This window comes from Dendrobates tinctorius, unplaced genomic scaffold, assembly GCF_039654945.1.
Source record: "Dendrobates tinctorius isolate UK_male_01 unplaced genomic scaffold, ASM3965494v1 ptg000038l, whole genome shotgun sequence".
NCBI lineage: Eukaryota > Metazoa > Chordata > Amphibia > Anura > Dendrobatidae > Dendrobates > Dendrobates tinctorius.
Window position 1 is genome coordinate 5,025,927 of NW_027361706.1, and position 22,925 is coordinate 5,048,851.

The 22,925-nt window shown below is 48.8% G+C and overlaps 1 protein-coding gene across 3 annotated transcripts in view; it reads left to right on the forward strand.

Moving 5' to 3' along the window:
* The window catches only part of TASOR (transcription activation suppressor), a 208,983-nt gene that overhangs the window by 133,649 nt on the left and 52,409 nt on the right, over positions 1-22,925 (forward strand). For all 3 annotated transcript variants that reach the window (XM_073574135.1, XM_073574137.1, XM_073574136.1), the window contains one exon: positions 16,445-17,286. In XM_073574135.1, the coding sequence (XP_073430236.1) occupies positions 16,445-17,286 (842 nt within the window). The remainder of the gene's footprint in view (positions 1-16,444; positions 17,287-22,925) is intronic.

The window sequence follows — 22,925 nt, forward strand, 5'->3', positions numbered from 1 at the left end:
ATTTTGGCTGCAGACATTTATTATTATTATTATTATTATTATTATTATTATTATTATTATTATTATTATTATTATTGTTATGCATTTATATAGCACCATTTATTCCATGGCGCTTTACATGTGAAAAGGGGAAATATAGACAAGTGTAATATATACAAGAGTAATATACAAGTGTAAAACAAGGGACACACAAGTACATAAGGAAAGGGGACCCTGCCCGCGAGGGCTTACAGTCTACAGGGATGGGTGAGGATACAGTAGGAGAGGGTAGAGCAGGTCGTGCGGTGGTTCAGTTGATCGAGGATCATTGCAGGCTGTAGGCTTGTCGGAACAGGTGGGTCTACAGGTTCTTCTTGAAGGTTTCCGTTGATGGTGAGAGTCTGATGTGTTGCAGTAGGGAGTTCCAGAGTATTGGGGAAGCACGGGAGAAGTCTTGTATGCGGTTGTGGGAAGAAGAGATAAGGGGGGAGTAGAGAAGGAGATCTTGGGACGATCGAAGGTTGCGTGCGGGTAGGTACCTAGAGACCATGTCACAGATGTATGGAGGAGACGGGCTGTGGATGGCTTTGTATGTCATGGTTAGGGTTTTGAATTGGATCCTCTGGGCAATAGGAAGCCAGTGAAGGGCCAGGCATAGGGGGGAGGCTGGGGAATAGCGGGGACATCCTGACAACGGACGCCTCCAGCAAGAAGGAGAACCACCGCAGTCTCCGGGGGGCACAGAACTGGGATTTTGTCAGTGCTGGACCTAGGGGCACACTGGTGGGGTAAGTTCACAGCTGGGTTCGCTTTACTCAGCTGTGAATCCATACTACCTATAAGGCTCTCTGGGTTTCCTCTGCGTAGCCACCCCTGTAGGATCCCTGATAGCCAGCCTCTGTGCACTATGCCGGGCTAAAGAAAGAGAACCAGGCAGGAATGTTTCTATGCATTCTGCACAGCCTGCAAAACCACGCTCCCCAGTGGCAGCACGTATCCGCACTGCCGGGATTGCATTCAGAACTCTGGGTCAGAACCCCAGGGAGTCCCTACCAATACTTCAGTGTCGGATACCACGCCGGAATGGGCTACTCAGATGTCGCAGTCTATGACACAGTCCATAGATAACTTAACCGCTACATTGCTGCAAGCTCTGCAGGGTCGTGTCCCGGCTATGAACGTAACCCAGCAAATGGACAGCTTGTCTCAGGAACATGCTGTTTCCGACTCTCACAGACGTAAGCGGACTCATAGGTCGCGATCACCTGAGTCGTCCTATAGCACAAGGTCATCTCCCCCCCCCCCCCCAGGGAGAGACACCATCATTCCAGGTCTCCTAGGCAGTCCCCTGTCAGAGACAGACAATGCAGTTCACCACAGAGATCCCCCACCAGGGAACACCTTAGCAATACACAGGATTCGGAAGGCATCTGTGACTCCGACTCAGACAACGAAACGGAGAGGTTCGTGGTACCTTCTCCCCCTAGCAATACAGCGCTAGTTGAGGACATAATCTCTGCCATCCATCAGGTGCTGGAAATTTCAGAGTCAGCCCCGGAAACCCCAGAGCATAAGATTTGCTTCGAAAGTTTTCTGAAACCACCTAAGGTCTTCCTTAATTACCATGAGTTTCAGACAATACTTGCTAAGCAGTTTTCACAGCCTGAGAAAAAAATTTGCCAATCGCAAATATTTGGAAGTGAAGTACCCCTTCTCACAGAAGGACACCAAACAGTGGACAGATCCACCCGAAGTGGACCCCCCGGTATCTAAACTAGCAGCACAGACCCTACTCTCTCTGCCAGATAGCTCAACCCTCAGGGACGCAGGAGACCGGCAAGTAGAACGCATGGCTTGGGCCAAAAAACTGCAGGAGGGTCTTCAAGCTTCAAATACCGGGCTCTCGGACCAAGCGGTTCAGATAGCAGTGGTAGCAGACTACATGCTTCATGCAGCCCTAGACTCGGCAAGAGGTCTAGCGGGGATAGCGGCAAACGCCATTACGATTCGGCGTATCCTCTGGCTGCGAGAATGGAAAGCGGATGCGGCCTCAAAGAAGTCCCTCACGCATCTTCCGTACCTTAGTGGAAGGCTTTTCGGCGAAAAGTTGGACACAATGATATCCAATGCCACTGGGGGTTAGAATACCTCTCTCCCTCAACTGAAACCTAAACGCACGTTTAAACTGAGAAACCAAACACAATTCCGATCCTTTCGGAACTCTTCGGGCTGGTCCGTCTCGCGCCCAGCGCAAAATCGTAACCGCTCCCTACGCAGGGACAACCCACGGACGGCGCAGAGACCAGACAGGACTTGGCAGTCGAAAGCAGGCAAAGCGAAACCCAAGGGAGGAAAACCTCAGAACTTCGCTTCATCATGACTCACGAACTCCGGAAGACATCCCACCAGTAGGCGGGCGACTTTTACTCTTTCAGCAAGTCTGGCTGCCTGTTACAGAAGACAGGTGGGTCAGGGAAATAGTGTCTTCCGGATACAAGATAGAGTTCACTTCCACTCCACGAAACCGGTTCTTCCTCTCTATTCCACCAACATCATCAGACAAGGCTCGTGCCTTCCACTAAGCGGTCTCCTCTCTCCTTCAAGCAGGAGTCGTGGTGCCGGTTCCTGCGAACGAAAGATTCCGAGGGTTCTACTCCAATCTATTTGTAGTTCCCAAGAAAGGAGGCAGCGTCTGGCCCAATATGTACGGGTCCGTCATTTCCGCATGGAGTCCCTCCGGTCCATCATAACATCCATGGAGCAGGGAGAATACCTTGCCTCCATAGACATACAAGACGCATATCATCTGCACATGCCAATTGCTCCCGCCCATCAAAGGTTTCTCAGGTTCGCGATCAACCAAAACCACTACCAGTTTGTCGCTCTCCCGTTCGGACTCGCCACGGCTCCAAGAACGTTTACCAAGGTCATGGCAGCCACCATGGACGTTCTACACTCCAGAGGCATTCTAGTCGTTCCGTACCTGGACGACCTTCTCATCAAATCTTCCACCTTCAAGGACTGCGAGGTCAGTGTCTCAATCACAATAGACACACTGAGTCGTCTGGGATGGTTAGTCAACCTACAAAAATCATTGACTACCCCGAGTCAGACTCTAACCTTCCTGGGAATGTTATTCGACACCTCCAGGGGTCTGGTGCTCCTTCCCAAGGACAAGACACTGGCCCTCCATCTTGGAGTTCGCACACTCCTCCGCAATCCTCCCCGATCTCTCCGGTTTGCCATGAGAGTCCTCGGCAGGATGGCAGCAGCAATGGAGGCAGTGCCATTTGCCCAGTTTCACCTCAGGCCTCTTCAACTAGCCATCCTCAGATCTTGGGACAGGAATCCCTTCTCCCTCGACAGGGAGTTTCGGTTGGCATCGTCAACCAGGAGGTCCCTACATTGGTGGCTCAAGCCAACTTCGCTTGCAAGAGGAAAACCCTTTCTCTCAGGTCAATGGAAGGTCCTGACCACCGATGCAAGCCTGACAGGTTGGGGTGCGGTGCACCTACATCACAGGGCACAAGGCAAGTGGTCACCAATGGAAGCAACCTTGCCCATCAATATCCTGGAAATCCGGGCCATCTTCCTGGCACTGAGAGCCTTTCATCACTTGCTTGCAGCCTCGCACATACGGATACAGTTGTGGACAATGCCACGGCGGTGGCATATGTGAATCACCAAGGCGGGACCCGCAGCGCCCAGGCGATGAGAGAAGTGGCACATATCCTCCACTGGGCGGAAGACACGAGGTCGGTACTCTCTGCAGTCCACATTCCGGGTGTGGAAAATTGGGAAGCAGACTTCCTCAGCAGGCAAGGAATGGACTCGGGGGAGTGGTCTCTCTACCCCGAAATTTTTTTACCAGATCTGTCAACGCTGGAGAACCCCGGATGTGGACCTAATGGCATCCCATCTCAATGCCAAGGTCTCCAATTTCATGGCCAGGACACACTACCCGCGGTCGCTCGGAGCGGATGCCCTGGTCCAGGTCTGGACCCAGTTCCAGCTCCTGTACATTTTTCCACCCCTCCCCCTGATCTCTAGGGTTGTGAGGAAGATCAAACAAGACGGAGTTCCAACCATCCTGATCGCGCCGGACTGGCCCAGACGTACATGGTACGCCGACATCGTACAACTTACATCAGACGCCCCCTGGCGTCTCCCCGACCGTCACGACCTTATGTCACAAGGTCCGTTCTACCATCAGAATTCAGGGGCTCTCAATTTGACGGCATGGCCCTTGAAACCTGGATTCTAACCCAGGCAGGGTTCTTACCGGATGTCATTGCGACCATGATCAGGGCAAGGAAGCCAGCCTCCGCCAAGATTTATTATCGTACCTGGAGAGCTTTCTTTTCCTGGTGCGAATCTCACGGACAAGTCCCACTTTCTTATTCCCTCCCGAAGGTACTAGGTTTCCTTCAATCGGGCCTAGACGCCAAAATATCCCTAGGCTCGCTTAAGAGTCAGGTGTCAGCGCTTTCAGTCCTTTTTCAAAAGCTCATTGCTACCAAACCGCAAGTAAGGACTTTCCTCCAGGGAGTTTCCCGATTGGTTCCCCCCTACAGACGTCCACTGGAAACGTGGGACCTCAACCTGGTCCTGACAGTAGTGCAGGCACCACCCTTCGAACCCCTTAAAGAAGTTCCACTCTGCATTCTGTCACAGAAAGTGGTTTTTCTAGTGGCAATCATCTCGCTACGCAGAGTGTCTGAATTGTCAGCACTTTCCTGCAGATGGCCTTTCCTAGCTTTTCACCAGGACAAGGTGGTTCTCCGTACTGTGCCATCCTTCCTTCCGAAGGTTGTGTCCACCTTTCACCTAAATGAGGAAATCTCACTGCGATCCCTTTGTCCGGTTCCGGTTCATAGAGTGGAGAAGGCTCTGCATACGCTTGACCTCGTTAGAGCATTGCGGACTTACGTGTCCAGGACTGCACCCTTCCGGAAGTCTGATTCCCTCTTCATTCTTCCGGAAGGCGGTCGCAAGGACCTGCCGGCTTCCAAGGCTACCCTTGCCAGGTGGATCAAGTTCACCATATATGAGGCCTACCGACTTAACAGTTCCCATCTTCCGGCCGGTATCACGGCACACTTTACACGTGCAGTAGGGGCCTCCTGGGCCATTCGGCACCAGGCTTCGACACAACAAGTGTGCAAGGCGACCACTTGGACTAGCCTACACACGTTTACGAAACACTACAGTGTTCATACCCAGTCCTCAGCGGACGCGAGACTGGGTAGACTGGTTCTGCAGGCGGCAGTGCCCCAAGTTTAGGGTCCTGCTAGCACAATATTCGTCCATTGCTTCCCACCCAGGGACTGATTTGGGACGTCCCATGGTTCTGTGCCCCCCAATGAGGCGACAGAGTAAAGGAGATTTTTGTGTACTCACCGTAAAATCTTTCTCTTAGCCTCTAATTGGGGGACACAGCTCCCACCCTGTTGCCCTTACGGGCCGTTGTTTGCGATTGAGTTCTCATATTGTTCTTTGAGCTCGTGCATAGTAGCCTTCTTACAGGCATGGTTATGTTATTCTCTGTTACGTTCCTCCTAATGCTGGAGAAGGCTGACGCCGTCCAGGGGTGTATACTGCAGAGGAGGAGCCATAGTTAATCTTTTTCAGATTATGCATAGTGTCGCCTCCTAGTGGACAGCAGCATAACACCCATGGTTCTGTGTCCCCCAATTAGAGGCTAAGAGAGATTTTACGGTGAGTACACAAAAATCTCCTTTTTTTCTCTTTTTAACAGTTCAGCAATCTGATCATCAGCACCGCCTACACGTTCCTACACCATCTCCATCCTCTCCTCAGCTTTCTGCATGACAGTATGGAAATTATCTATTTCACCCTTTAAGCCATCAACCTGCAGGGTTAGGGCTGTTAGTGCAGATTTGCAGAATGTCACTGCTAAGAATACATCCTTAAGTGTTGGTTCGTTCATAGCTGCTTCACATAAGTCTGCATCTGTTCACTGTGCACAGGGGCTTGTGAGGCTGTTACAGTGGGTGATGTGACACATTTATCCTGTAACTTTTCAGCACACATGGGGGTCTGCTACATCATGGGGCTGTACTGTGCATGGAGCTGTTCCCTGTTTAGTTCTCCTATGTCCTCCTCACCTCCAGCTCCCCGTTGCTGCCTCTCTGTCCCCTCCACTCTAGCAAACTTCAGCTTGGAGATCACCTCTGTCTTCCTATATGCTGCGCTCACTTTGGCCGTCTCCTCCTCTGCTGAATCGGCGCCATCTTGGGACCGGGAGCTCCCCTCCGTCTCCAGCGCTTTCTGCCTCCTGCGCATCATCCGTTGCTTGGGTGCAGACATCGGCAGGTTCCCTTCATTCACCGCGACCTCTGGCTGTCAAACAGCTGTCACAAGCGTTCATCGGCGCCTCCGTACGGCCCTGCAACCGCTATGTGAAGCGGGAGAAATCCGACACGCGTCCTCTCACATGTCCCGCTAGGACACCAACTTTGCTTTGTTTAACGTAGTGGCTGTTGAGGCTAAAGTCCTGAAAAAGTTGCACCCACCATACCTGAGCCATTCAAGGCTTGGTTTCAGAAGAAGGTCCTGGAAGAGTCTGGAGTGGCCTTCCTTGGTCCCATCATTGGAGCCCAAGAGAAAAACTTTGGGATTTGAAGAAGGCAGTTGCTACACAAAACCCAAGAATGTTAGAGAACTTGAGGCCACTGTCAAATTAGGAATAAGCTCGGGTTCCTCAGAAACAGTGGCAGGAGCTGGTGTATACAGCACATTTGTAGCAATTTATAAAAGCCAATGGGGCTTTACTAAGTATTTACAGAAAAAGAAAAAGCAGGATTTTGGTTGCGTAAAATCTGTTTCTCAGAGTCTTCATTGGGGGACACAGAAACCATGGGTGTGTGCTGCTGTCTCTGGGAGGTTGACACTATGCCATGAAAAAAATGTTGCCTCCGCAGTATACACCCCTCCGACAGGCTGTAGGACAATCAGTTAGTGAAAAAGCAGTAGGAGGAGACATTATCATGTAAGTTATCATATATTCATTACAAGTAACAAAATCATGGGAGGGCGCTGTGTCCCCCAATGAAGACTCTGAGAAACAGATTTTACAGTAAGCAACCAAAATCCTGTTTTCTCTTTCGTCTCATTGGGGGACACAGATACCGTGGGACGTCCAAAAGCAGTCACTGGGAGGGAGAATACAGAAACATCCTTCAGGTTGGAGAACTCGCCACTGCTGCCTGAAAAATTCTTCTGCCTAGGCTGGCGTCTGCTGAAATATAGGTATGGACCTTATAGAACCTTGAAAAGGTATAAACGGACGACCAGGTGGCTGCCTTGCACAATTCCATGGCTGATGCCCTATGGTGTGCCGCCCAGGAGGCGCCCACCGCCCTGGCTGAGTGAGCCTTAACCCCAGCAGGGGACAACCTGTTCTTCACCCGGTAGACTTCCAGAATTGCCATTCTCATCCAACTGGCGATTGTTGCCTTAGAGGCCGGCATGCCTCTTCTCACCCCATTAGGAGTGACAAAGGGTGAGTCTGTTTCCCTGAAAGGAGCTGTCCTAGCCAGGTAAACCCTTATCGCCCTGGCCAGGTCCAGCTTATTGGAAAAAAAAAAAAATCTCCAGAGGATGAGTTGGGGCAAAATGATGGTAGGATTATGTCCTCGTTCAGGTGGAAGGCTGATACCACCTTGGGGAGGAAGGAAGGAGGAGGCCGCAAAATAACCCGGTCTTAATCAAAAAATGGAGGGCGACAGGACAGGGCCGCCAACTCTGAAACCCGCCTGATAGAGGTGATGGCTATGAGAAGTACCCCCTTCCAGGATACAAGGAATATGGGAGCTTCCCGGACGGGCTCCAAGGGTGAATTTGTCAAGGCTTCCAAGACCAGGTTAAGATCCCATGGATCCACAGGGGATCTGTAAGGAGGAGCTGTATGCCACCCTTGGAAGAAAGGTTTTAACCTGCAGGTGAGAGGCCAAATTGGAAAAGAATAGGGAGAGCAGATACTTGGCCTCTCGGGGAACTTCGATACCGGCATCTAGGGAACAGGGTATAGGTGTGATGTGATTAGACTCACACCAGCCAAAATAAGCCTTCTAGGCTCGATAATGGGCCCTGAAGAAGATGGCTTCCTAGCCTGGATCATTGTATTAATGTTTCGGTCCGAAACGACCCCGCTGCTCTCAGTATTGTGGTTTAGATGGCCAAGCCGTCAAATTGAGCAACCGAGAATTCGGGTGGTAAAACGGCCCCTCAGCCAGGGGATCTGGCCTGTCGGGGAGTCTCCGGGGGTGTTTGCGAGAAGATTGATAATTTCTGCGAACCAGGCCCTCCTGGGCCAGTATGGGGCAACCAATATGATGGCACCCCTTATGCCCTGATCCCCTTTAGTAACCTGGGTAGGAGAGGAAGGGGAGGGACCAGGTAAGGGAGTCTGAACTGTGACCAGGGAATAACCAGCGTGTCGACCCCTATTGCCAGAGGATCGAAACACCTCGAGACAAACTATTCGACCTTTCTGTTCTCTTGAGATGCCTGAAGGTCCACACCCGGAATCCCCCATATTCGGCAGATTTGGCTAGCTAGCAGGAGGCTGGCATCTGTAGTAGGGATGGGCGAGTCTACTCGCTAGGACTCGTTACTCGGCGAATAGTAAGGGACTCGCTGGACTCGTTACTCGGCGAGTCTCCCAGTGATTACTCGCACAGTAACGAGTCCAATGCAAGTCAATGGCAATCCTAGTTTTGTCAGAGTTTTTTTTTCTCACTCGCTATATCACATCGCTGTCAACAGCGAGTCAGAGCGAGTCTACGATTCCGAGTCCTGTATACTGGATTCGGGACTCGCTTATACAGAATCTGTTATGTTCCTACAAGATTCCAAGACAGCCTATGTCAACACACAGCGATTGTGAGCGAGTCTGAGCGAGTCTACGAATCCCGAGTCCTGTATACTGGATTCGGGACTCGCAAATATAGAATCTGTTATGTTCCTACAAAGCTTCCGAGACAGCCTAGCGTGTTAGGTCAGAAAACTTTTTTAGATGGACAAGCATGTTAGCCAATCATATTCAGTAATGTTGGTTGTGGCAGGACTATGATTGGCTTCTGTCCATCGTGATGCCTATGTCATGTATGAGAGGCGAGGCTGTATATAAGCCTTTTCCACCGCCATTTCCTCTACATTCCTGAGAGATCTGAGATAGAGCAGGGTGAGGTAGATGCTTGAGCAGATCATAGGGATTGTCAGTTAGTGTAGGGAAACTTCAAGATTCCTTATATTAAACCCAAACAGCTCTTCTGAGAGCTACCAGGAGGACAGAGGAGTACTGTGTAGACTGTAGGCAGGCAGGCAGGGAGGATCAAGCCTTACAGTGCAGTGCACAGTGCAGGGACTAGTGTGCAGCTTCACTGCTAGGTGTCAGCACACACACTTACCCCGCCAGCAAGTGACGCCTACAGCACCACCTAACTCCATCTCGGTGACTGTGCATTTGTCAACAATGTCACAAAAACCACAATTTCCCAAAAAAGAGGTTGCAAAGGGACGAGGTCGTGGCCGTAGCAGTGCAGGGAACATCACTTGAGCGATCTCCCTCCAGGCTGTAGTCCGCTGGATGTTATGCCCATAGGCAGGGTCAGTGGGGAGCCAAAGCAGGGGCCGAGCCTCCACCAGATCAATCAACTGCAGCGTGTTGACAGTCACACGGGTCATGATTGCTCTGTATTGCTCTGTGTGTGTGTGTGCGTATGTCAACTCGACTCTGATTATTTCCTGTTTGCTCAAAGCATGGTGTGTGCTAGAGAAAATTGCTTCCCTCGCCTCATCGGCGCTAAATAAGACAAACAAATGCGAGTTTGGACTCGGACACAGCAGCAACAAACTGTTGCAAGTGGGGTTTACAAATCGCCAATGCAAGCGCTTTCCGAGACACATCTGCGATTTGTAAATCGCACATTACTCGCTAAGACTCGCTTCCCCATTCATTAACATTGGACTCGCTAGACTCGCAACGAGTAGCGAGTCCCGTGCTCGGACTCGCTAGAGTCAAGCGATTCCGAGTAATTTAGGACTCGCCCATCACTAATTTGTAGTTATCCCCTGCCAGTGGACGGGGAAAAAAGGACCGCCCCAGATAAACAAGTGGGGAAGTCAGTTACCCTTGAGGGACTGTTGGGACTGTCTGGCCTGACTGGGAGGGAGTAAGGGCGATCCAGTGAAGAGACGGACCTGTACCACTGAAGGAGGGTGTCCCTCTGAAGTATCCTTGAATGGGACAGGGCAAAGGGTATTGCCTCTGAGGCTGCCAACATCTTCCGCAAGACTCTCATGGCAGTGCGAAAAGATAGGAGTCGGGATTCTAGCAGAGAGCAAATTCCCTGCCGGAGAGTAATCCACTTTTCAGGAAGAGAGACCCTCGAGCGGCGGGTGTCGATTAGCATCCCTAAGAACTCTAGGCGTTGTGTTGGCGTAAGGAGAGATTCTTTCCATGTTGAAGAGCCAACTGTCATGTCGGACGCTATTCACACCACAGCGTCCGTCAGGCAGAGGTAGTTCCACCTCCGTCCACTATAGCCTCAGTGGCGCCGGCTTGATTTTCTCAGGCTATCGGGGGTTAATCTAGCTGGAGATCAGGTTGGATGTTTGGTCACGCCCACGGTCTTTAGTCGTGCGGGCCTATGGGCGTCGCCGATTATAGCTTGTGTTTCTTACCAAGTGGTTCCGGTCTGGAGTGGAGGTGTTGGAGAGAGAGAGATTCATATCTGGTGTCGTATGACCCGTTGTTACCTTCTCGCCTTCCCTTATTTGTGTTTTGTTGTGCCCTGTTCACATTACTGTATAGTCCTGTGTGTATGCGGCGCGGTGCAGTTTAAGTTCTCCCTGTCTGTCATTATTGTGTGGGGCTTTGGTGGTTTGTCTCCTCACTGGGTGGAGGGTGGAGGGTTAAGCTTAGGGCTGAGCAGGAGATAAGGAAAGGTTGGAGGCTCAGGCATTTGCACCATCTGCAAAAACCCTGAGTTGAGGGTCAGACAGTGTTTCCCCTAGTTAAAGGGACACCACAGGGACCCCAGGTATTTCTGCCTTAGTTGACCTGAGCCCCGCGTGACATTAAAATCAAGCCGGCGCCACTGAGGCTATAGTGGACGGAGGTGGAAATACCTCTGCCTGCTGGACGCTGTGGTGTGAATAGCGTCCGACAGGACACCAACCAAACAGAACAGCGTGACTAGAACCGGTATTACAATCCGGTTTGAGTAAAGGCTTGTGAAACGCTCTTGCTCGGGAACAGGGATGATTACTCCTGCGCTGAGGAGAGAGGTGATTGCTGCAAAAACCCCGAGGCCATGGCAGCGTCTCTTGGTGGTTGAGATAGAAGAAAAAAAAAACAAAAAAAAACCGGCCTCGTGGAAGCGCGCTTAAGTCAATATTGCATCCTGTGGATACCACCTCCCTTACCCAGGTATCCATTACTTAACTCCGCCAGACATCTCTGCAGAAGAGAAGGTGGCCCCCTAGTGTGGGAGAGGGACTAGGAAGGGAGCTGTAATCCCTGCAGGCGTCAGGCTCAATAGGATTTGCCTGGCCCCGACCTGGTAGCTCTGCTGTGGGAACTGTGAGGGCGCCATGAAGGAGAGGCCCGAAAGGGCACCTTCTTCCTGTCCTTAGGCGCCTGCGACCTCTGTGGGCCCTGAGCAAAGGCGTCTGCCACTGGGGCACGACGAAAGGATTGTGCCTTTTGTTTAAAAACCTATGGACAAGACCTGGCCTGAGGGAGAAGGAAGCTTATGCCCCCAGCTGCATCTTAAATTATTTGATCTTACATTGGACCATAAAAGTCAGGAATTCTGAAAAGGCAGACTGGTTAGGGATCTCTTTGGGGACAAATCAGCCTGCCAGACCGTTTACCGGACGGCTACCCTGTTGCTGGATGCTTGGCTGTGCAGGATGCGGCGTCCAAAGCTGCTGATACCATATACTTCCCAACCAGAGAGATTTGGTCTGCGAACTCCGCTAGTTCTGCAGGCGGGGCCCCGACTAATATGCCCTGTCTAAGCTGTTTGACCCATCTTGACACAGACTTGGCTACCCAAGCTGAGGCGAAGGTCGAACACAATATAGCGGCTGCTGCCTTAAAGGTGGATCTCGCCAGGGATTCTACCCTCCTATAATTGGTACCCCCAGGGGTGCCCTACTGGTGAGTGGAGGGACTGTTTTGGTAGAGAGTCTTGACACTGGAGGATCCACTGAAGGGGAGGAGGTCCAGTTGGTAGTGAGATCTGGATATAAGGTCCCAAAATGGCTTCCCCTCTGAAACCGCCTGGTCGGCTTTTCCCTTTCCTTGGCCAACACCTCCTCAAAATCCCTGTGGGTGGCGAAGACCCTGGAGGGGGACCCATGCTGCTTAAATGAGAGCCTGATCCTCAGGCTTCGATGTGGCGTCCTTAATGTTAAGGTCTCATTGACTGCAGCAATGAGGTCCTGTACCATATCCTTGACGCTCTAGGCTGTTCTGGCCCGTATTCAGAACCCTCCTCCGAGCGTGTCTCTCAAAATGCCTCACACGATTCTGGGGAGGACCGGGAGGAGGCAGACAGCCAGAGAAACTCTGGTGGTGAGATGGAGTAAGAAGGGGATCTGGGTTGGTGGTCCTGTCTCAACTTTTTTACAGCCTCTAGTAGGTCCAGAAAAAGGATACCTTTTGATGCACCTGTATCCACTGCAGTCTGAGGTGGCAATCTGTCAAGCACCATTACCAGGTACTGTGATACCTTGGTAAGGTCAGCCACGGATTTAGATAAGGAAGAGGCCCATCCTGGACACTCCTGTCTCCCGTGGCAACGGCTGACCCCAGGGCAGCAGACTAGACGGCCTCATCCAGCTCCCTGGATGAGGAAAGGCGGGGGGGGCTGCACCTGCTCTTAAGCATAGGTAATACAGTGGGTCTGCTGCGTTCTGAGCAGAGTGGGGAGGACTGACCCGAAGGAAGCTTATTTCCTGAGGTACATACAAAACATTTAACGATGGTTGCCGACCATCGGGGTAAAGAGCGGGATGAGGGATCAGCCACTGTAGTGCAGTACTCACATCCCACATCCTGTGTCCCCACCGCAGCTGCTGCCTGAAAGCAGAGGGGGGAGAGAGGTGAACCACCCCCTAGCCCCGCCTGGCCCCGAACTTCCTGGAGCACCAAGATGGCACCAGTCCCGGAAGAGGAACCCGGAGGGCTGGGTCTATCCCGGAAGCTGGTATCTGACATTGAACGTGCGCGTGCTGGATGACCGCTGGAGTCCTGGAGCATAATGCCGCCGTGGGAGGAAGGATTGGAGGCTGCGCAGCAATCTGCATTCCTGCAGTGCTTGGAAGCAGGTACTGGCTTTTAAGATAAGTTATAGCCATGTAGCACAGAGTAACAGTGCTCTCCATAAATGCAAGGAAAATAGCTTTTTTTTTTTTTTTTTTTCCCCCATGAAAAAATGCTGCAGCCTCTTACCTTCCGCTTCCCCTATGACAGGGAGCAGTTACCTGACAAAAAGATTGCTGTCCCAAATCTTTTCTGCAGGGTGTCTCACTCGATCATCAGGCTCTGGAGGGCGAGTGATGAGAGATGAACATGAGTCCGCGTTAGGGGCTAGGGTCCTGCCCATGGGATTTGAGGATACGGGGTGGCAGTACACGCCGTACCCATAATCCCGGTGTGGGAATACAGATGTAGCTGATCTACTCTGTATCCCTCCATGGTTACCTGAAAAGGAACGACGCACATTGAGGTAGGCATGGGTCTGTAAGAGACCCATGTCCACCTCCTATCTGACACTAAGCAAAACTGATTGTCCTACTACCTGTCGGAGGGATGTATACTGCGGAGGCAACATTTTTTTCATGGCATAGTGTCAACCTCCTAGAGGCAGCAGCACACCCACGGTTTCTGTGTCCCCCAATGAGACGAAAGAGAAAGCTCACCACCTTCACAATGATGCTGCTGGACACTGGATGACTCAATGGAACACCGTGGGTGCCAAGAATTTTGCTGATGTGCTCAGCAATGACAAGTAGAATAGTAGAAATTCGGCACATCCAAACAGGGATAAAGAAAATGTCTTAGCCTTTATTAGAAATCCATAAGAACCCAAACCAATTCAGTTGACATGTTAAAATCTGTGAAAAATGAGGATGAATGATGGAAGATCAACATCCAACACTGCGGAGACACCATCACATGTTTCTCAATGCAGTGATTCTAGAGCAATGCCCTCATCCCTTATGGGAAATATGTAAAAACATGCAAAACACAAGCCGCGGGGAAAGACCTGGCTAGTCATTGCTTTCGTTGAGAAACGTGATGGTGTCTTCGCGGCTTGTGTTTTGACATGTTAAAATCTGACGTGTTTCTGGCAACAGCCCTCAGTCATATGATAAAGCACTGAAAACGTGATCATATTTATTATATATGAATAGGCCAATTGGAGTGGATATACCAAGTGACCAATAGTGAACACACATAATATATATATATATATATATATATATATATATATATATATATATATATATATATATATATATATATATATATACACACACGCTTATATAGTAAAAATAAGGAAAAGTATATATTCATCACTTATAACACTCTCAATAGATGTATGCATTTAGAAAGATTTTTTTTTTTACATTGCTTAGGTTTCCAGCACACTTGTAAAAAGCCTTTCTGAGTAAACCAATTGCCACTGACCTAATATTTTTTGAACATACTGGGCGAAAGTATATTGCCCAAGGAGCAACCGTGTTTAGCTATGTACCGACAACCATCCTTAATGATATCTTGCGTTTTCTCATCTTGGTTGACTACTAGTAAATATCCAGAAATGATGCTTTTTATTTGATTAAATTGGGAGCTACATGCTGTTGAAAGTGATAAGAAATGTGTCAGACATGGAGGACCTTTCATTGGAAGAAAATAACAGATCATGTCTCTTTTGTATCTACTTTATTAAAATAGCTGATTTTTATAGTCATGCAGCTTACCCTCTGTTCATAAATCTATTGTATACCTTTTATTTGGAAAAGTCGATGCCTCAACAGGTGTTTGATCCGCACTAGCTCACAATATGGAATTGATTTGGTAGAATGCCGTGGATAGCAACTGGAAACCAATAAGTGTTTCCCGATTTATTTCTTTCGTGTAGAAAGAGGTTTATACGTTCCTGTGTTGGTATTACCCTGCAAACAGGTATCCAGAAAAGAAACTCTGCTATTGGGAGTACTGGAAGTAAAGGAAAGCTATGATCATTGAGATTCAAGAATGAAACCAATTTAGGAATGGACGATGTGTTACCTGATGACACAAATAGCAGGTCATCCACGTAGTGTCTGTACCGTATTAAATTATCAAAAGATGGATTATCTGAATTGAAAATAAACCTTTCTTCCCACCATAACGTGTATAAAATTGCCAAAGAAGGTGAAAATTTTGAGCCATAGGGGCACCGTCTATTTTTTTTTTTTTTTTTTTAAATAAGCTGCACCGCACTTTGTATCAGTTCACAATAGTGAGATCAATGCTTTTTCCTTTTTTGGCTTGGAAAGCGTTAAAAGTCCAGAGGTGGGAGCTGGCAAAAGCAGCTTCTCAAATGTGTACCCTTTTGGATTCTCGCCTTGAATACCAAATATCCATACAGTATTAATCTAAAGAACAATCTTTTTTACATCTATTGAGCGTGTTAACCCCTTCATGACTAGAGGTTTTTTCCCCCCCGTTTTTCGCTCCTCTCACCTTGAATACCAAATATTCACGTTTACATGGGTCACAGGTGAGCGTATTTCGTCCCGATGGCTGAAAGCACTTGTCAGAGTTTGACAGCAGCATTTAACTAGTTAATAGCTGCAGGTGGATCGAGATTCCACCCGTGGCTATGGCCGGCACATGTCGGCTGTTCAAAACAGCTGACCTGTCCCGAGAAAGATGTGTGCTCACCGCTGGAGAGCCCACATCAAAGCAGGGGATACAGACATCGGCGTAAGGCCGGGGATTACACATGCGAGGAATACGGACGAGTCTCGCATGTTAATACCCGGCATTGCCGCTGACACTCAGGAGCGGAGCTTGCGGCTCCATGTATTGCTATGCGGTCGCACGCTCCTCTCCAGAGTGCCGGCGGCAGTGACAGGTATTATCATGCGAGACTCTACTCTAGTACGTCCGATGTCGGTAGGGTTAAAGAATTGCTATGAATAATTTGGATGAGTGTGTATGAATTCAGAACTTTGATTGTGGAAATGGTGAGTAAATGGAAATTTCAGTGTTGAATTTGTTTCCACTTTGGCACTAAAAAAATGATTTTCACCTTTTCTACTTTGGTGGATATAATAATTGTAGGTTTTCCTAGCTGATAAAAGGTTGTAATCATGCTTTTTGTGTATTTATAGATCATTTAATTTTACCCATCTATCATTTCTCCATTTTTAGGGTTAAGGCTCATTGAAGATCAGTCTGTGTACTCTTCACCACAAGAAGATTCTCTTCCAAATGATCCGAGAATTAACCACACAAGACGATGCAAAGGTTCTGGATATTCCCCACTTGAAGTGTACAGGAAAGGAAGAAGGCATTCTTCCAGAAGCGATAAAGGGCCTTACCAACATTTAAAAAAGAAAGGACATTTTAAGAGCAAACACTGTCATGATGGATTGATTGAGCAAACTGTGGTGGAGGTGTATAGCAAGTTTTCAGAACAGCTTCAGGAGGTTTTAAGAGCAAAAGATATTTCCTTTAATGCCATCTCAATGCCTTTACTGTCTTCAGAGGACAGAGTGGTCAAACTTTCAGAATGGATTTCAACGCAAGCCTCTGAGATATCTGTGCAGCAGTATGTTGAGGACTTGCGTGTGAAGCTGGATATTATTGTAAATTCACGTGCAAGACCTACAGATGAATTTTATGAATGTAAAGAAAATATGGGTGCTTTAGAGCATGAACCGCAAGGATGTAGTACTGCGGAGTGTATGCCTAAAATGGACATAAAGCCTGAGTTGGATCATAATGGTTGCACGGAGGAAGCTTCTTCCAACAAGGAGCTGGATACTTCACCACTTGGAAGTCCTGCTCCTCCTTTAGATACAGCACCTTCTACTTCACAGGATAGCGTACTTAAAAATGTGGAGATTAGTCCTTTTTTAATAAGTCAAATAAATAGAGAAGTATTCATGAATTTAACGAAGATTTTCGCTCCTGAAAACAAAATCTTAAACATGGTAAAATTTTACATTCATGCAGAACTGGAAGAAAACAAGTTATGTGCTGAAATCAAGGTAAGGTGATTCTGAAATAGAAATGTTACATTTACAATTCTCCACAGGACATGAAAATGTCCATATGCATATTAATACTTGTATACTTGCTGCCTTTTTTTTTTTCTTACTGAATTGTTAATTTTTTGGCATCAACGGACACGTGGAAGATCGAGTTCTGGTACCGGAGTTGAACTTTTATTCCAAAGTTCGGTACATGTACCAGAACGGGGACCCGAACGTTGGAGCTGGAAAATTCTTGTGTTCGACGTTTAGCACCGGACACGAACTGTCCAGTACAAACTCTGATCTTTTAAGTTTGAGTTCTCTCAGCTGTTATTGTTACTAAACTCACTGAACAATGATTGTTTATTATCGTATGTTAAATGGTATCTGTTGCTAGAAAAAGATCATTTTAGGGTATTTAGAAGATATGTTAAAGAATGGCTAAAGGAGGCACTGCACAGACTAAATTTTCTGGCACTTTTCTATGAAAAGATTAATACAATAAAACCTACTTTTTTTCATAGTTATTGCACGTTAAAGAATGGTACAAATTAACCCTGTTAGGATGACCATGCTGCTGCTCAGCTTCTTTCTTGAGGTGGGACAGAACAAGTCCGAGCGTACGTTCTCTTCTGTGCCTCAAATATTTCCGTCTTCCAAGACCATGTGCGTACATGGAGCTGACATTTGTATTAAGGGCGCAGTCAGATTTGCTGTATAACACTGATATCGATAGCGTTGCATTGTTTAGACTGGCAATTAGAGTTGAGCGAAACGGGTCGAAAAAATTCAAAAGTCGCCGACTTTTGGCAAAGTCGGGTTTCATGAAACGAAACCAGACCCTAGGATGAGGTCGGCCACGAGGTCGGCGACTTACGTGCCAAAGTCGCGTTTCAAAAGTTTGTTTTGCGCTCTTATTCAGCCAATCAGGATCCACGGACACTGTGGGCAACGTGATGACATAGGCACGGGTCACCACCATCTTTCAGAAGGGCATGCAAGTGATTGGCTTGCTTTGGTGGGCGTCACAGGGGGTATAAAAGGGCGTGCACGCCGACCGCCATCTTACTTCTGCCGATCTTAGCATAGGGAGAGGTTGCTGCTGATTCTGTAGGGAGAGCGTTAGGCAGGGAAGAAGACAGAAAAACTGCTTCTGCTGCTAGCGATTTGGCCTGCACAACACACCAGTCACTGTGTGTGCAGTGCAAGGGGAGGCTATATAGTGGTGTATCAGTGGTGTTGGTTGTTGGGCTGCCTTCTAAGGCTTCCTGACAGGCTGGCATTGCTGTTTACCCACTGCTCCGCAAACTGCTTTTTTAAAAGCAATCCAATCTCCCTTATCCTCTAGTCACTTTGGTCACAGCTGCGCCATCGAGCCTGTCACATAGCGCTCAGATATTCATTGGGCCTCAAACTTCTTTTTTAAAAGCAAGCCCAATTTTTTTTTTTTTGTCCTGCTGAGAAGAAAAAAAAACTGCTTCTGCTGCTGATAGCAATTTGGCCTGCACAACACACCAGTCACTGTGTGTGCAGTGCAAGGGGAGGCTATATTGTGGTATATCAGTAGTGTTGGTTGTTGGGCTGCCTTTTAAGGCTTCCTGACAGGCTGGCATTGCTGTTTACCCACTGCTCCGCAAACTAATTTTTTAAAAGCAATCCAATCTCCCTTATCCTCTAGTCACTTTGGTCACAGCTGTGCCATCGAGCCTGTCACATAGCGCTCAGATATTCATTGGGCCTCACACAATCCAAAAGTGTCCAGTGTCCAAAAGTGTGTGCAGAGATTCAAAATCTCCCTTATCCTCTAGTCACTTAGGTCACAGCTGTGCCATCGAGCCTGTCACATAGCGCTCAGATATTCATTGGGCCTCACACAATCCAAAAGTGTCCAGTGTCCAAAAGTGTGTGCAGAGATTCAAAATCTCACTTATCCTCTAGTCACTTAGGTCACAGCTGTGCCATCGAGCCTGTCTCATAGCGCTCAGATATTCATTGGGCCTCACACAATCCAAAAGTGTCCAGTGTCCAAAAGTGTGTGCAGAGATTCAAAATCTCACTTATCCTCTAGTCACTTAGGTCACAGCTGTGCCATCGAGCCTGTCACATAGCGCTCAGATATCAGTGGGCCTCACACAATCCAAAAGTGTCCAGTGTCCAAAAGTGTGGCAGAGATTCAAAATCTCACTTATCCTCTAGTCACTTAGGTCACAGCTGTGCCATCGAGCCTGTCACATAGCGCTCAGATATCCATTGGGCCTCACACAATCCAAAAGTGTCCAGTGTCCAAAAGTGTGTGCAGAGATTCAAAATCTCACTTATCCTCTAGTCACTTAGGTCACAGCTGTGCCATCGAGCCTGTCTCATAGTGCTCAGATATTCATTGGGCCTCACACAATCCAAAAGTGTCCAGTGTCCAAAAGTGTGTGCAGAGATTCAAAATCTCCCTTATCCTCTAGTCACTTAGGTCACAGCTGTGCCATCGAGCCTGTCACATAGCGCTCAGATATTCATTGGGCCTCACACAATCCAAAAGTGTCCAGTGTCCAAAAGTGTGTGCAGAAATTCAAAATCTCCCCTGTCCTATAGACACCTTGTACCTTGTTTTACATACTATATAGTTTGTTGGATTTTGTCTACATTTCTACCAAAAATGAGGAAGGCTGGTGGAAGAGGCCGTGGAATTGGGCGGAGGTTGGCAGCTGGTAATGATGGTGTTGGTGGTGGATCTGATGGTAGTGGCAAGAGCAAAATAGGACCGAATGCAGGAGGTGTTGAGCCTGCGTCATCGTCTGGCTACATAAGGCCTCGAACGCTTAGTTTTCTAGGAGTTGGCAAACCGCTTTTAAAGCCAGAGCATCAGGAAAAAGTTTTGTCTTACATTGCTGACTCAGCCTCCAGCTCTATCGCCTCCTCTTCTTCAGTTGTAAAAAGTAAAAGCACTGAGTCGTCATTGGAGGCTCATGTTCATGAACCACACCTTTCCTTGTGTCCTTCACCCCAACCAAGATTGAAGGATGACGCAGGCCATACTACTGATTACTCCATGGAGCTGTTTTCACATACCATGCCTGGATTATCAAGTGAAATGGTGAATTACCCAGGCCAAGATGAATCTGACATGGAGTGCACTGATGCACAGCCGCTGATGGATGATTCTGCTGGTACATTCACTCAGAGCACTACATTGTCCTCGCAGTGTACAGAGCCAGATTCTGACCCTGATGAGACTCAGGTGCCCCTTCCCGCACACTATACCACCATACACGGTGACACAGAGGAAGGTGCACATGACATAGAAGAGGAGGTGATGGATGACCCAGTTGTTGACCCAGATTGGCATCCATTAGGGGAAGAGGGTGCTGCTTCCAATAGCTCAGATGAGGAGCATCCACAGCAGACATCGACATCGCAACAGCTGTTATCTGGCAGGCCCGGAGCACTCCAAAGACAGGTTCCAAACATCAAAAGAGTTGCTGGACAGCTTGTCCAGAGGGTCAAAAGATCACAGCGTGCTAGGCCGCAAAATGTCTGCCAAAGTAGGAAGAGTGCAGTGTGGCACTTTTTTGAACAAAATCCTCATGATCAGGCCAAGGTTATCTGTAAGAAGTGCGCAAAGACCTTTAGCCGAGGGAAAAATCTGAAAAATTTGAATACCAGTTGCATGCTTAGACATTTAACCAGCATGCACTTGCAAGCGTGGACACAACACCAAACCTCAAGTGCCACATGTGCAACTGATCACAACGAAGGTAGTCAGCAACGCTACATTGTTTCCCCCACTGTAAGCCCACCGGTTAGCACAGCAGCAAATGTTGAGGTGTCGTTGCAAGGCCACAGCAGTCAGGGAATCCCACTGTTATATCAACGAAAGACTGATTCTAGGCCATCAGAAAGAACACCAACTCCATCACCATCATCAACCCTCTCTCAGTCCGCCCTGTCCACCGCTACTTCCACCATATGCAGCTCTCAAGTCCAGCTCACCCTCCCAGACACTATGAGTAGGTCAAGAAAGTACTCAGTCTCTCATCCGCGTACACTGGGTTTGAACGCCCACATTGCCAAACTAATCTCGTTTGAGATGATGCCCTTTCGGTTGGTGGAAAGCGCAGCTTTCCGCGAACTCATGGCCTATGCAGTACCACGCTATGACCTACCCAGTCGCCACTTCTTCTCTCGCAAAGCCATCCCAGCCCTCCACCATCATGTGAAAGACCGCATTGTCCATGCACTCAAGCAGTCAGTGAGCGGAAAGGTGCACCTCACTACTGATGCATGGTCCAGTCGGCATGGCCAGGGCCGTTACGTGTTCATCACTGCGCACTGGGTTAATGTGGTGGATGCAGGGTCCACGGGACAGCGGTGGTGGGACAGTGCTGCCTAGCCCACGGTATAGGAAACAGTTGGCTGTAGGCGTTCCACCCTCCTCCTCCTCCTCCAGAAGCGAAAGCTCGTCCACAGAGCGCAGTCGTACGAGCACTCCATCTGCAGCTGCCACTGTTGCACACGATGTGTCCCCCTATCGAGCAGCTAGTGGAAAGCGTCAGCAGGCTGTGTTGCAGATGATGTGTTTGGGCGACAGACATACCGCCGAGGTGCTGGCCGAGTACTTGAAGCGACAAACTGAGTCATGGCTGGGCAGTGTACATCTTGAGGCAGGCAAGGTAGTTAGTGATAACGGCCGTAATTTTGTGGCAGCCATAGCCCTTTCAAAACTCAGCCACATACCTTGCTTGGCTCACACCTTGAACCTGGTGGTGCAGTGCTTCCTCAAAAATTATCCGGAGTTAACAGCCCTGCTCCAGAAGGTGCGAAGACTGTGCGCGCACATCCGCCGGTCGCCTGTACACTCCGTTCGTATGCAGAAGCTGCAGCGATTGCTCCACCTTCCCAACCACCGCCTCATTATCGACATTGCAACAAGGTGGAACTCCACCCTGCACATGGTGGAGCGGCTGTGCGAGCAGAGGCAGGCCTTAATGCATTTGTGGAAGGATACACGGCCAGGCACTTTGAGAGCAGACATGGAGTTGACAGGTGTGCAGTGGTCGAAGCTGAAAGACCTCTGTAAAGTCCTTCAGTGTTTTGAGGAATGCACACGGCTGGTAAGCGCAGACGACGCCATCCTAAGCATGAGCATCCCACTTATGCGTCTGCTCATGCAAACTTTGACGCACCTTAAGGAGCAGGCGTCTGCAGCCAATGTTGATGATGAGGAGGAAGAGGAGGAGGGAATCCTTGATGACATTCAACCATTGTCTGCTCAGGGACCTCTCCTGGACGAGGTGGAGGAAGAAGAGGAGGATGATGATGGGGATGATTACTTAGGGGAGGAGGATGCATCTCGTGGGGCAAGTGAAAATGTTGGCGTGGCAAGGTCTGGTACAGGGTTTGTGCGTGACTGGAGGGATGTGGATTTGCCAGAAAGTGCTCCTCCAACCAGCACTCGCAGTGCATCATTGACACCGGGAACATTGGCCCACATGTCAGATTATGCCTTGCGGATCCTAAAAAGGGACCCCTGCATTGCCAAAATGATGAACGATGACGACTACTGGTTGGCCAGCATCCTGGATCCACGCGATCAAATTACGAAACATCATGCCACAGGAGAACCTTGACCTAATATTGGCTAATAAACAAGCAACTCTGGT